The sequence below is a fragment of the Galeopterus variegatus genome, unplaced genomic scaffold, assembly GCF_000696425.1.
Source record: "Galeopterus variegatus unplaced genomic scaffold, G_variegatus-3.0.2 Scaffold383, whole genome shotgun sequence".
Taxonomy (NCBI): Eukaryota; Metazoa; Chordata; class Mammalia; order Dermoptera; family Cynocephalidae; genus Galeopterus; species Galeopterus variegatus.
In genome coordinates, this window is record NW_007726494.1 from 197,857 (window position 1) to 210,523 (window position 12,667).

The 12,667-nt window shown below is 42.3% G+C and overlaps 1 protein-coding gene across 1 annotated transcript in view; it reads left to right on the forward strand.

Moving 5' to 3' along the window:
* The first annotated feature begins 355 nt into the window (after nucleotides 1-355).
* The window catches only part of LOC103586837 (rap guanine nucleotide exchange factor 4), an 88,800-nt gene continuing 76,488 nt past the window's right edge, over nucleotides 356-12,667 (forward strand). Inside the window, exons 1-4 of the mRNA XM_008568171.1 lie at nucleotides 356-415; nucleotides 730-836; nucleotides 5,291-5,412; nucleotides 7,415-7,598. Coding sequence (XP_008566393.1) covers nucleotides 799-836; nucleotides 5,291-5,412; nucleotides 7,415-7,598 — 344 coding nt within the window. The 5' untranslated portion in view covers nucleotides 356-415; nucleotides 730-798. The remainder of the gene's footprint in view (nucleotides 416-729; nucleotides 837-5,290; nucleotides 5,413-7,414; nucleotides 7,599-12,667) is intronic.

Below are 12,667 nucleotides of genomic sequence, written 5' to 3' on the forward strand. Positions count from 1 at the left end.
AGCTCATTTTAATCTCTGTTTATGTTTATCTTGTTTTGCTTTTTCCTCTGCTCTGATGTTTGTTATGCTTTGAATGGATATTTATTCCCTTCTCATTAAGCCTACAAACATCTAATCATTCCTATCTGTTTGTTTTTTTCATTTTTAATAATTTATATTTAGATGTTGGCAAACTGAAAGACCTAATTTTGCCCTTTGAATGCCTATGCATTCAAGTTCTTTAGGCATATTTTATTACTTGTTTTTTAAATTCTGTTTTAAGTTTTATAAAAATGGGTATTTCTTATTATCCCTCAACCCATAATTTTCTTTAGTGAACTTTTTGTTTAATTTTCTTTTGCTTTAACATTTTATTTTTCAGACACCTCTCATTGAACCTCACGTTCCTCTTCGTCCTGCTAACACCATTACCAAGGTAATGGGACGTAGGTGGGTTGATGAGCCATCCGAGCTAGCTTCTTAGTACCACTGGAGGTGGTCCGGATGTCAGAACATCACATCAGGAAACCTCTAATACATTTTCTAGAGACAGTAAATATTCAGTGCATCTTAGTTTTCAACATAAAACAGTGACATGTCACACAAGTGCACAATGTAATGTATAAGCAAGTAGTTAGTTTTTCAAACCAGAGTCAGATTGGAAAGTGATTTATGGATTCATTCAGTTTGTTTTCCTTCTATTAACTCCCCTTCTTTCTCCTCCCCTCCTTCTACCTGATTAAAATCCAGGTTCCTTCAGAGAAGATCCTCAGGGCTGGAAAAATTTTACGAAATGCCATTCTCTCTCGAGCACCTCACATGATAAGAGACAGGAAATACCACCTAAAGACATACAGGTATGTGCGCTAATTCTAAAGGCTGTGGGCCCCTCAGACTCATGTTTAGTGAAAATGGAACAAACACGCTCCTCCCTGTTTTCCATCTGAAGGCAGCCCATTTTATAATGCCTCTAAGCTCCAGACAGTCTAAGCTTGTCTTGGATCCCTGCTTATTAACTGTGGATGTTTAATTATGCTTAATATTCCCAGCAGCAACTCCTAAACTAATTTGCTTGGACATTGGTTTAATTGTGATGAACAGAGAAATATCTTGTATTCTGTTTGCCAGTTTCTTTTAGGAAACCTACTAGATTTAGATCACATTCAATTAACATTTATTGAGCACTTACTTATGCTGAAAGACCTGTACCAGGCTGCTTTCTGTATATCTTACTTCTTTCTCACCACAACCCTGCTAGATAGGTGTGTGGCCATTTTTCAGATGACAAAACTGAGGCTCAGAGAGATTAAATAGTTTTCCTTGTCCAAATCACAAGTCTAGTGAGTGGCAGAGCCAGGATTTAAACCAGAGTTGGTTGATTTCCAAACTCAGTGATCTTTTCATTCATTCAATCATTCATTCATTCCACAAGTTTATTAAGCACCTACTGGCCACCAGACACTATTCTGTTCCAAGCCCTAAGGATACAGAAGTGAACAAAATATACAAAGTCCTTTATGGAGCTTGTTTTCTAATGTAGGATTTCATTCAGGTATGCACACAGTACGATACACAACTCTGTATCACATCTATAATCATATAGAGTAAGGATTCTTCATTATGGCTGTCACTGGAGTTAAGAAATGATAAAGATAATGACCAAGGCTACATAGTTAGTTGAACCTTCTGGGATGACTGAACCAGGGTGGGCTGACTAAGAATTTGGGTCTAATCCCTGACTTTTGATTCTATCAATTCACCAGGTATTTAGGAACTAGAATAACCAATATATGGCACATAAGCCTTCACTCTGTCTTCCTCAACCCATGCTTCAGATACAGCCCTCTTTCAGCAATCAGTCAGGCTCTCTTATTTAGCCTACACTTGACCTCAGAACCCACTAGCCTTGGCATGAGTCAAAACCCATATGGTTCACATGAAGCAAATTCATAAGATACAGTGAAAAACTAGAATACAATTTTAAAGTTACCCTGAAGGATGTATATATTTCAGTGACTGTGAACTATGATAGAACCTATAAAAATCATACCTGGTTCACCATATAGCAAATCTACCAAGTATATGTGCCTCAAGATCCAGTCTCTCTCTCAAGGACAGAGATGGAAAAACATTGCAAATTCTTCCTCTGGTTCACTTTTTCTACACTCTATGCAAACTAATATACTCTTTTGCTTGCATTTGGCATGAATATGTTACAACACCAAAACTGACAGTTTTTCACATTTAGATTGGCCTCTTCTTGATAAAATTTTGGAAATGAGATGGGATTTGAGGTGTACCTTAGGGTTATCAGCACATTTCTCTTGGGAGAGATGTCATCTCTAAAGATGAACTGATTTGATTCCGTGTGCTCTTTTCATCTCTAAAGACAGATGGGTTATGGAAGCTAAGAGTGTTGAAAGTGACACGTGCGTCAGACACGCGGGCAGGCAGTGGCAAGAGCTTATGGTCAGGAGGACTGTAGGAAGCGTCTGTCATGACTCTTAGGCAACAGAGGGTCGTAGTCACAATCTCAGAGGCTCTGGGTGTCAGTTTCCGTATCTCTAAAGCAAAGGGGATTTAGAAAATGTGCTCTCAATAGAGCTAATTGAAAGCTGTTGGGATCAGGACTTCTCTCTACCGTTCCATTTTGAACGTTATATCAGTATTAACATCAGAATGTATCTAAATATCCTGCCAGTGGTTGGCGAATATCTAGCCCCTTTTTTGTTGATATTTACTAGGTACTATTTTGGTTTTAGGTTTTTCTTTTTTTTCTTTTTATTTATTTATTTTTTAGCTCCCACTTAGAGGACATGCAGTATTTCTCTTTATGTGCTTGGCTTATTTCAGGTAATATAATTTTCTTCAAGCTCATCCATGTTGCTGTGTATGGCGGAATTTCATTCTTTTTCATGGCTGAGTAGTACTCCATTGTGTATATGTAGCACATTTTCCTTGTCTAGCATCTCCTGATGCACATTTCCTAGCTACTGTTTTGGCTGCTTACATTTGTAAGTCTTGTTCTCCAAACCTGGAAGTAGGTTCTTTTCAGAATCTATGACCCCTATACACTGCTATAATTTTTAAAAGTTTAAAAAAACAATCATGTGTCACATGTCCCCAGAGAGAATTCAACTTCTTTAACTCATTATGTGGATCTCAAAATCTCATATGGCTAAAGGATGTTTTTCTTTTTGAAATTTTATTATTTTTTCCTTAATTTAAGTTGTGATTATGCTTTCCCTTAAGAAAAGCATTGTCTCTGACTTGCGTTAGAGACAATCCATTGAAGTATGTCATGTTTGGTGACAAATCATGGAAACTAGAAGTCAGAAATCATAGTCTCTTTCTTGTTCCACAGTAGTAAGATTTTAAACTCCTGAAATATAGGTGTTATGTCTATTCCACACCCTATGACACAAATTAATGATCTGTTGGCAATGACCAGCAGACTCAACTGGAAGCCAGAGGCATGATTACTTTTTTCTGCTGTACAGTTTGAGTTCCTTGTCCCAGATATTGCAGTTCCCAGTTCATCCTCTCTTTCCCTCCTGCTTTTCACCCCATTATATCATTGCTGAAATATTAGGGGGTCGAAGCTTCTTCAGATGCAATATCACCCCCAATAAGTACTATTCTGGAGGTCTGCTATCAGTTCGACAGTGGCTGGGGATCATTAGTGGAAGGATACCCAGTGATTCCATCAACTACAAGTGGCACATCTGTGTGTCTTTGTTCAGTATTCTGACTGCAAGATTCTTTCACCCTTATAAGGACCCAGTTGCTCTGGGATCATCTTGATTCTGTGTGCTCTTTTAAAGAAAGGCAATCATTGAATTAAAAGCCAAGTGAAATTGATTATTTATATTTTTACAGGAGTTTTCCCATTAATAAATTCTCAAATTAGAAAAGGAATATTTTGGTAGGCCATATGTTTGGGTCAGAATGATTAGTAAGTGCTTCTTTGCCCACTGAAGCTCTAATGTGTGGGTATAGACTGTAGGAGAGCAGTTCTGGAAATGTAACGGCCTTTTCAGTACACACTCCTTGTGAAATATTCTGGGTTCAGGGTCATTACCAAATCAGGGCATCCCAAGGAGCTCTGATAGATTTCAGAGGTCCTACCATATGAGGAGGAAAAGGCCTTTTGCTTCTCCTTTCTTTTACAGATGAGGAAACTGAGAACCAGACAGTTGAAACCATACAACCAAAGTCACATGCTAATAAATAGCAGACTTGATGCTGTATCCCATGTCTCCTCCCAGTCCAAGACTCTTCCCAAAGTAACACAGCACCATGAGTCTCCTCCAATTTCAACTAGAGAGGAGCTCCCTAGGCTTGACTCAGTCTCAACCGATGCCCCAGAAGCAATGCCATCCTTAGCATGGGAGGGAGGCCACCAGCTGCAGGCAGCCAGCTGCTCTGTGACTTCTCGCCTTATTCCGTTGTCCCGTGGGATTCATCCCTAGAACTTCAAGATTCCATTTCTTCCCTTGAACTGGCGTGCCATGAACACCTGCCCTTCTCTCTCACTCCACTGAAGGTTTCAATATTTCCTAGTGTGTGCACATATAATTATGTATTTCCTAACATGTAGTTTGCCCATCCAGGCCAACTCACCACAGAGGGACATCTTAGGTATTATTGTGTGAATATACAGAAAGCCAGAAAGCATCTGGAGTTTTTCCAATGACAGGCTGTGTAGAAGTGTAATGCTCATTACACAGAACTTTTTTCAAAGAGATTTGCATCACTAATTTCTTGTTTCTCCCAACACCCTTCCAAGGAAGATCAGTAGTATTACTTGAAAATATGAAGTGCTATAAATTTTGCACTTATACAGCACCTTTCATGGAGCACCTCCAAGTGCCTCACAAACATTAACTCATTCCTCGCAAGGCTCAGGTGAAGAAAGTGAGTATTTTGCTTTGCCTTCATCTTAAACTGAGATCTTCTGGGACCGGCTCATAACAACAGTGTTTCAGTCCCTGTGATTAACTAGCCAGATAAGGCTCCTCCTCTAGTGGCCCTTCATTTTCCCTTGATGCTGCAACTTGAAATGCTCTTTCATTTAGCCAGACTTGCTTAAAAGTTTCTCTCATGAGCTGAGTGGTTTTATTGGTGTGTATGTGAATTTGAGACCCTGAACCTGAGGCTACAGCATATGGCGCTTTGATTGCCATGAGACCTCTTCTGGTGGAAGAGCACTGTGCTTGCTCTTCGGCAGGTTCTCTTCCCAGAAGCTATCTCCCGTCCTCTCTCTGCAAAGGGGTGATTTCCCCATCCTTTGTGTCCCATCTCCCCTTAGACAATGCTGTGTGGGAACCGAGCTGGTCGACTGGATGATGCAGCAGACTCCATTTGTTCATTCCCGAACCCAAGCTGTTGGCATGTGGCAAGTCCTGTTGGAAGATGGTGTTCTCAACCACGGTAAGATGAGCCACAGTCCCTGGAAAACCCTCAAGAAATGCTACGTGCATTTCCCTGGGTAAGTTGTTGCTGAACTCCCAAATGGGCAAGAAAGAATTATGATGCCTTTAGGGACCCACAGAGCTAGCATCTTCATTTAGCTATACAAATGCAGTGAGTGGCTGCTATTGATTGCTGTGTTCCACCATTGTACCTTCCTAACTTGGGAGAACGTGTGGAAGGAAAATGAAATTGCAACCCAAGTGCATCAGTTCCAATTATGTTTATTAGTTTGCATTCACGGTTCATTGATAGTGTGATTATACTCTGAGCATTGCATAGCAATCCTGATGCAGGGGCAGAATGAAGAGCAATGAAATGTGGGGCTGGGCTGATGACATGAAAGTGATGACTTCAGAAGCTGCCTTTTCACTATGGCATTGCCTGTCGGGGCCGATTTGTATACTCACAGGATGACCATATTTAAAACCAAGAATGATGGGCCAGCCTGGTGGCGCACTGCTACAGTGCGCCGCTTGGGAGCGCGGTGGCGCTCCCGCCGAGGGTTCGGATCCCACATACAGACCGGTTCCCGCTCACTGGCTGAGCGAGGGGCGGGCGCAGCACCGAGGGTTGCGATCCCATTGCCGGTCCCGGTCCGGTACGGGCGCGACACTGAGGGTTGCGGTCCGTTGCCGGACACGAAAAAAGACAAAAAAAGGGAAAAAAATAAATAAATAAAACCAAGAATGAGCTCTGCAGTTGCGGCTCCTGATAACTGCAGGAGCTATAATTGGACAGAGTAGCTATTTAGGACTGGTGTGTAAACCAGGGCCCAACTGCTCATGCCATTTGTTTAAGACCACTTTTCCGAAAAGACATAATATTAAAATCATTCATTTAGGGCCGGTCCAGTGGCACACTGGAGAATGCGCCTGAGGGTTCGGATCCCATGTGGAGACCGGTTCCCGCTCACTGGCTGAGCGCGGTGCGGGCGCAGCACCGAGGGTTGCGATCCCATTGCCAGTCAGTAAAAAAAAAGACAAAAAGGAAAAAAAAAATCATTCATTTAACTTACCAACACCTGGGAATCTAATGATGGTTTCACCAGTGTTTCTCATACTTTAATGTGCATACATATCAGCTGGGTCTCTCGTTAAAATGCAGATTGTGATTTAGCAGGTCTAGGATGGGTCCTGAAAGTGCATTTCCAACAAGCTCCCAGATGCAGCTGATGCTGCTGTTCCGGGATCACACTGAGCAGCAAGGGTCTACCTCTTCTCCCTGTCCTTTGAGAGTATGGATGCTCCATCCGGAAAAGGGGAGAAAGGTTTTAAGACATGTAGATGAGGGATTCTGAGCAGAGTTCATTGTCTTTGTCCTACCAAGATCTAAATCTTGTTTTAAAACTTTTTAAAGAGGAAAAAACTTTAAAGTCAGAACTAGAAGAAAATTACCAGAAACTTCTTCTAGAAGTATATGACCTAGAAGCTTGTCTGGTCAGATTTGTTCAAACAATTTTATTGTAACTTTCTTTTTCAAAGTGCAAAGAGAAACGTTTATAAGCAGTACGTATAGAAAGAAAAACATGAATTCTCATCCTGACAAAGTAGGGTTTTTTTATTTGTTTTCTGTATGTACTTTAAAAAAAACCATTATAGGGCATAACCTGGCCGTTGGTTATTTTCCTGTTTGGGACATAAGCGTATGTCCCACACGCTAGAAAATCTCACCCAGGTGATTTTTGCTGGTGGAAGTCTCATCTCAGGAAAGTTGGCAGGTTCTCAAAGAGAGTCCCACGGAGGCCCGGGAGACGGGTGGGTCCAGGGGGCTGCGGCCTGCGTGACTGCAGCCAGGCGGTCATGTCTTCCAGCTGCACAGCCTGGGCGAGGCTCGGAGAGAAGGGTGCGGAGTCTGCCGCCTGGCTCCACCGGGCCCTCCTGCCCCGCACTCCGCTGGTTGCCTGCGCACGGGCTGTGAGGCAGAGGAGCCACGGCTGACCCGGGCCCCATGTTTCCCGTAGTGGACCAGGAACACCATTTCCAAGACAAATATTTATTCTATCGATTTCTGGATGACGAGCACGAGGATGCCCCTCTGCCTACTGAGGAGGAGAAGAAGGAGTGTGATGAGGAGCTCCAGGACACCATGCTGTTGCTGTCACAGATGGGCCCCGACGCCCACATGAGGATGATCCTCCGCAAACCGTGAGTGACAGCGCCTGGCCCGTCCCCAGCCGCCGAGTGTGCAGGCGCCCCTGGGGGAGGCACACACGGCTGATTTCTGAAGTCCTGGCCTTCCCCCAGGGCCAAAGGACAGACACTGAAGGGGTGACACAGTAGGCTATGTGTCTGTTCTTTTTTCTTTCTTTTTTTAAAAAAAATTTTGAGCCAGATAATTTCATTTCCTATTTGCATGAGTTAAAACTATGAGCTGTTGGCCCGGTATGTCAAAACTGAGTCCCCGTATCCAACGACCTTTGGTCAATGACAAACAGAAACTGCTCTGTTTCTATGCCAGACCGTGGCGGGCCCTTTCTTCCTAATACACTAGGACAGAGGTCCATCAGAACCGTAGGCCTCATGCCTGTGCTTGCATGCATGTATGCATTCATTCATTCAGTTTATCCTTTCACCAAATTCGAAGCTTCTGCTCTTCAGCTTAAGGACCAATTCTTAGAACATCGCTGCTCCATTAACCCATTCAAGGCCTCCATTCAGCCATTGGGGGGGGGGGTCTCTTCCTTCCGTCTCAGCTGAAACACACCTTACCTTCAGTAGCAACCCAACAGCTGAAGTTGAGGACTGAAATGTTTAATCAGATCAATTCAAAAAGAATGTATTGAGCCCCTCAGATGCAGGGCGCTCTACTAATTGCTGTGGGGCATACAAAGAAATATACACCACAGTCTGATCCTAAGGGAAACCTTTCCAATAAGGGGTGACTTGGTACCTGGTTCTGAAACCACCACACACAAGCTTATGTTTTTCTGCTGGAAATGAACTCATCCTCCACCCTGCAGTCAGTGCCAGCCAGCTGTAGATGTCGACTCTGAGTCACTGGCTTGGCTGACCTTCATTTATCAGCGGGTCTTGACAAGAGCATTATCTTAACATGTCTTATGTGTCTTCTGGGCACTTTCCAAGAGTGAGATATTCCTCAGACCAACTTCCCCAATGTCCGTCCCTCAAACCAACTCACAGTAACCTCTCTGTGTGCACCTTGATTTCCTTTCCCCAGGATTCTTTCCTTACTTGCCCTTCCTCAGTGTTGCAAAGGCGTTCCAACATACTTCATTTCTGTCACACCATGTCCCCTTTGTGTACGTCTTAATCTCCTATACCATTCAAAGGCCTTCCCTCATCCCCACTGGCACCACCATCCTTAACTCAAGAACCATGGTTTTCAACTCTTTAAACCTCAAAACCTTTTCTTCAAACAAAATAACAGGAAAACCCAAAATATCTAACAGAAAAGCAAGAGCTTCCTTGACCTAAGCAGGAGGAGGATCCAAGAAACCTGCCTAGATAATTTATGCTCTATCTGCACTGAAGGGTGTCAGGGGCAGGTGGCTGAGGAGACACGAGAGAATCCCTAGGGCTGAGGAACTCAAATGAACAGTGCCGTTTTAAAACATGCCTTCTCCCCTGTCAGGCTGCCTCCCCTCGCTCTCCCCCACTCCCCTCTTGTCCCATTCTCCATTACTTTTACTTTCATCATTTCCTGCATTTATCCCCTTTTCGCTGTTCTAGTTGCTGCCACCTTCATTCAAGCCACTGTCCTGCAGTGGTTCTGAGTCAGGCACAGGACAGCCCCCCAAGGGGCATTGGAAAGTGTGGGGGGATGTTTTGGTTGTCAAAGGGCATGAGGGGGTGCATTGCTGGCATTCACTGGGCAGTGGCTAAGACCAAGGAATACTAAACACACTGCAATACCTAGGAACCCCACAAAATAAAGAGCTGAGCTGAAAATAATGCCCCTGTTGAAGAAACATTACTGTAAACTGTGAGTTTTCTTAAAGGCAAAGATATGTCTCACTTATTTCATTTATTCATTATTGTTTATTACTTCATTTATTCATTAATTGACCAATATTTATTGAGCACCTACATTGTTCTACATATGTTAGATGCCAAGGCATTAAGGTAAGCATTGAACAGGAGGGTTGTTCTTCCTTCCTGGAGCTTTCTGCCTAGACAGACCTTAAGCAACTATTCACGCAAGCGATCATTTAATCACAGCTGTGTTACATGCTACAAAGGAAAACGTAGTAGGTGTTAACGCAACATAATGTATGGGGGTGGGTAACCTGGTGTAGAAGTTAGTTAAGACCGTATCTCTAGCTCTGTGCATTACACCAAGTAAGCCATCAATAAACCTTTGCTGAGTAAGTGAATGAATGAATGAATGAATACACAGTCCCAGCTGATATTTCCTCAGCTCTTAGTCTCTTCAAGGGAGGCAGAAATGCCATTCGATTCACAGATTTTTTAATCATCCCCCAAAGGGGTTAAAAAAAAAGTAATAAAATGGTTCCTGTCTTTGGGGAGTTGATAATCCAATGGGAGAGGCACTCCCAAATTAGATTCAGATGTAATATTTATTGAGTGCCTGCTGTATGCTAGAAACATTCATTCTAATTGTTTGACTCACCCTTCACAAGAGACCTGAGAGCTGGGTTCATGGGCCGCCCTTAGAAATGGAGTCTCTGTTTGGGCTTCCTTTCTCTTCCAGATCCCTTGAAGCCTAAAGGTTCTTTGGAGAATTAGACTCTTCCAATTCATCACAGGCTGTTAACATACGGGTTTCACCAATATTCCAAGATACATCATTTTGGGTGGCCTTGGGATTTTCCCATCTTCCCAGTTTTTTGAAATTTTGCAAACATTGGAATTGGGCTAGCAGTTCTTCTTCTGACTCTTGGATTTTCTTTCTATTGGAATGATAGCTCCCAAGAGATGGGAAAGGGAAAAATAAGGAATCTAATTTTATGAGACAGACATTCAAACTCTACACACACATACACACATGTACCCCATGTTTCGTTAGTCTACTAATAATCTGTGGAGCTACCACTTTATTTTATTCAAGTGGAAAGACTAATGCCGGAAGGTTCAGCTGAGCACCGTGCTCCTGGAAATTGAGGGCATGTTCCAAGGTCCTGGAAATATTGACTTTTTACTGCCCAAACTGCCAAGTCATTAAAAAGTGTGATGGCATGAGATGCATTGGCTCCATATCGACCAGGGCAGAACCCCCCAATTTTTTAACCCAGCACAGCTGCTTTTATAATAGTCACCACTGCCAGAGAGGTTGCAGAACTCTGATAATTACTGGGAAAGAAATAACACAATATTCTTTGATGAGAAGATTACTTTGAGAATTTGATTGTATAATGAAGATGTTGCTTTGAAAGGTACTTCCTATTGTTCTGGATCTGAGACTCTAGCAAAAAAAAAAAAAGTGTCACTTGTTTTGACAAGCTACTTAGAAAAATTCTCTGTTTATTACATTAACTGCAGCATTTTAACTGTCAAACTATGAAAGAATGTTCTGTAGTTTAAAAAACAGAATAGAGCTTCAAGGGAAATTTTTTGGCACACTCTTGTTGCTATTGGTATTGGAAAAAAAACATACATTTTGAATGTGAAATTAGCTTTTTATGTGGTGGCAGACAGAGTGACTCACAATGCCCATACTGGTTTCGCAGGTGCAGACCTGGATGGCATTTGGGGGCAAGTGCTATAGACCAATGACAGTTTGATAAGGTGCTATTGTTGCAGCCCTGAGACAAGGCCATCAAACACAAAATGACTCTTGGAGCTTATTATTTTGATTTTGTTTTGTTTATAAATCTAAAAACAAGAGGTTACCCTACAGCAAATAGATGTAATGAACACCCTTACCAGTAGACATGTGCACTTTGACTACCTTTGAGCAGATATTTTAGATAGGAAGATAGACGCAAAAAGATGTGGAGTGACCAGGTGAGCAGAATATTATAAATTTGAGGCTAGCTGGGTAAAAAGAGGTTTCAAAAGGACAGAGTCCTCTTGCCAAACAAGCCCTCCAAGCTCTTTTTCCAAGTAAAATGAGACAGATGCTCCACTGTTTAGGATGGTCTATCAGAAAACTAGGCTAAGGTCAGTGGGGTGGGGGGGCAATAAAGTAGATGCTGTTTCCCAAATGTAACTCTAGGTCTGCAATTCTGAAATCCCCTAAAAGTCTAGAAGCTTAAGTAGTTGAGAAAGAGGTAAGTTAGGTGGGCCTGAGCAGAGAAAAAAATGCATATAACATTAAGAGAACTGTTGGCAGGTTGGGGAGTCTTCCAAATGGGTCAGAAACTCAGAAACTTGAGTTCATTTATTTCACGTGATAAACTAATAGTTTGAGTGGCCTTGGTATTTTCCTGTCTTCCCAGTTTTTTGAAATTTTGCAAACATTGGAATTCTTCTTTTGACTCCTAGGTTTTCAGAGATGGGAAGGGGAAAAATAAGGAATCTAATTTTATGAGACAGACATTCAAACTCTACACACACATACACATACATACCCCATTTTTTGTTAGTCTACTAACCTACTATCAATCTATGGAGCTACCACTTTATTTATTAAAGTGGAAAGACTAATGCTGGAAGGTTCAGCTGAGCACCTTGCTTGTGGAAATTGAGGGCGTGTTCCAAGGTCCTGGAAATGTTGACTTTTTACTGTCCAAACTGCCAACTCATTAAGAAATATGGTGGCATGAGATGAATTGGCTCCATATCACACATATGCTATGGGGCATGTGTTTGAAAGGAAACAATTTAATATGGAACAAATGACATGGTAAAATACCCCGATGGGCTGCGGGGGAGGGTTGTTTCCCCTCCGCTGGCTGCGCTGTGCTGGAAGGTCCTGCAGAGGCAGGGTTAAGAACCCCTGCAGCTGTTCCACACACTTGCTCTAGAGGGCACTCGAGGGGCTGTGCATTTTCTCTAAATCAGCAGAACCAGTTTTAATAGGATCTTTATTTGTTCAAACTGTTTCTGAGTGTGTGAAATTGGAAATCCTGATAATTATAAGGGGATTTGTTTCCTCAGGGGATCCCAGATTTGCAAGCCTAAAATCAATGGGGTTCAGGGTTTTGATTTCTGTTGGGATATGCCAAGAGCATGTTCACAGTTATGAAGTCCTTCCTCAAATGTTAATCAGATGAAAAGCATGACTGAAAGAGCCTAATCCTATAAAATAAGACATTCACTGTGAATCCTTTCCTTCACTGCATGATAAACTT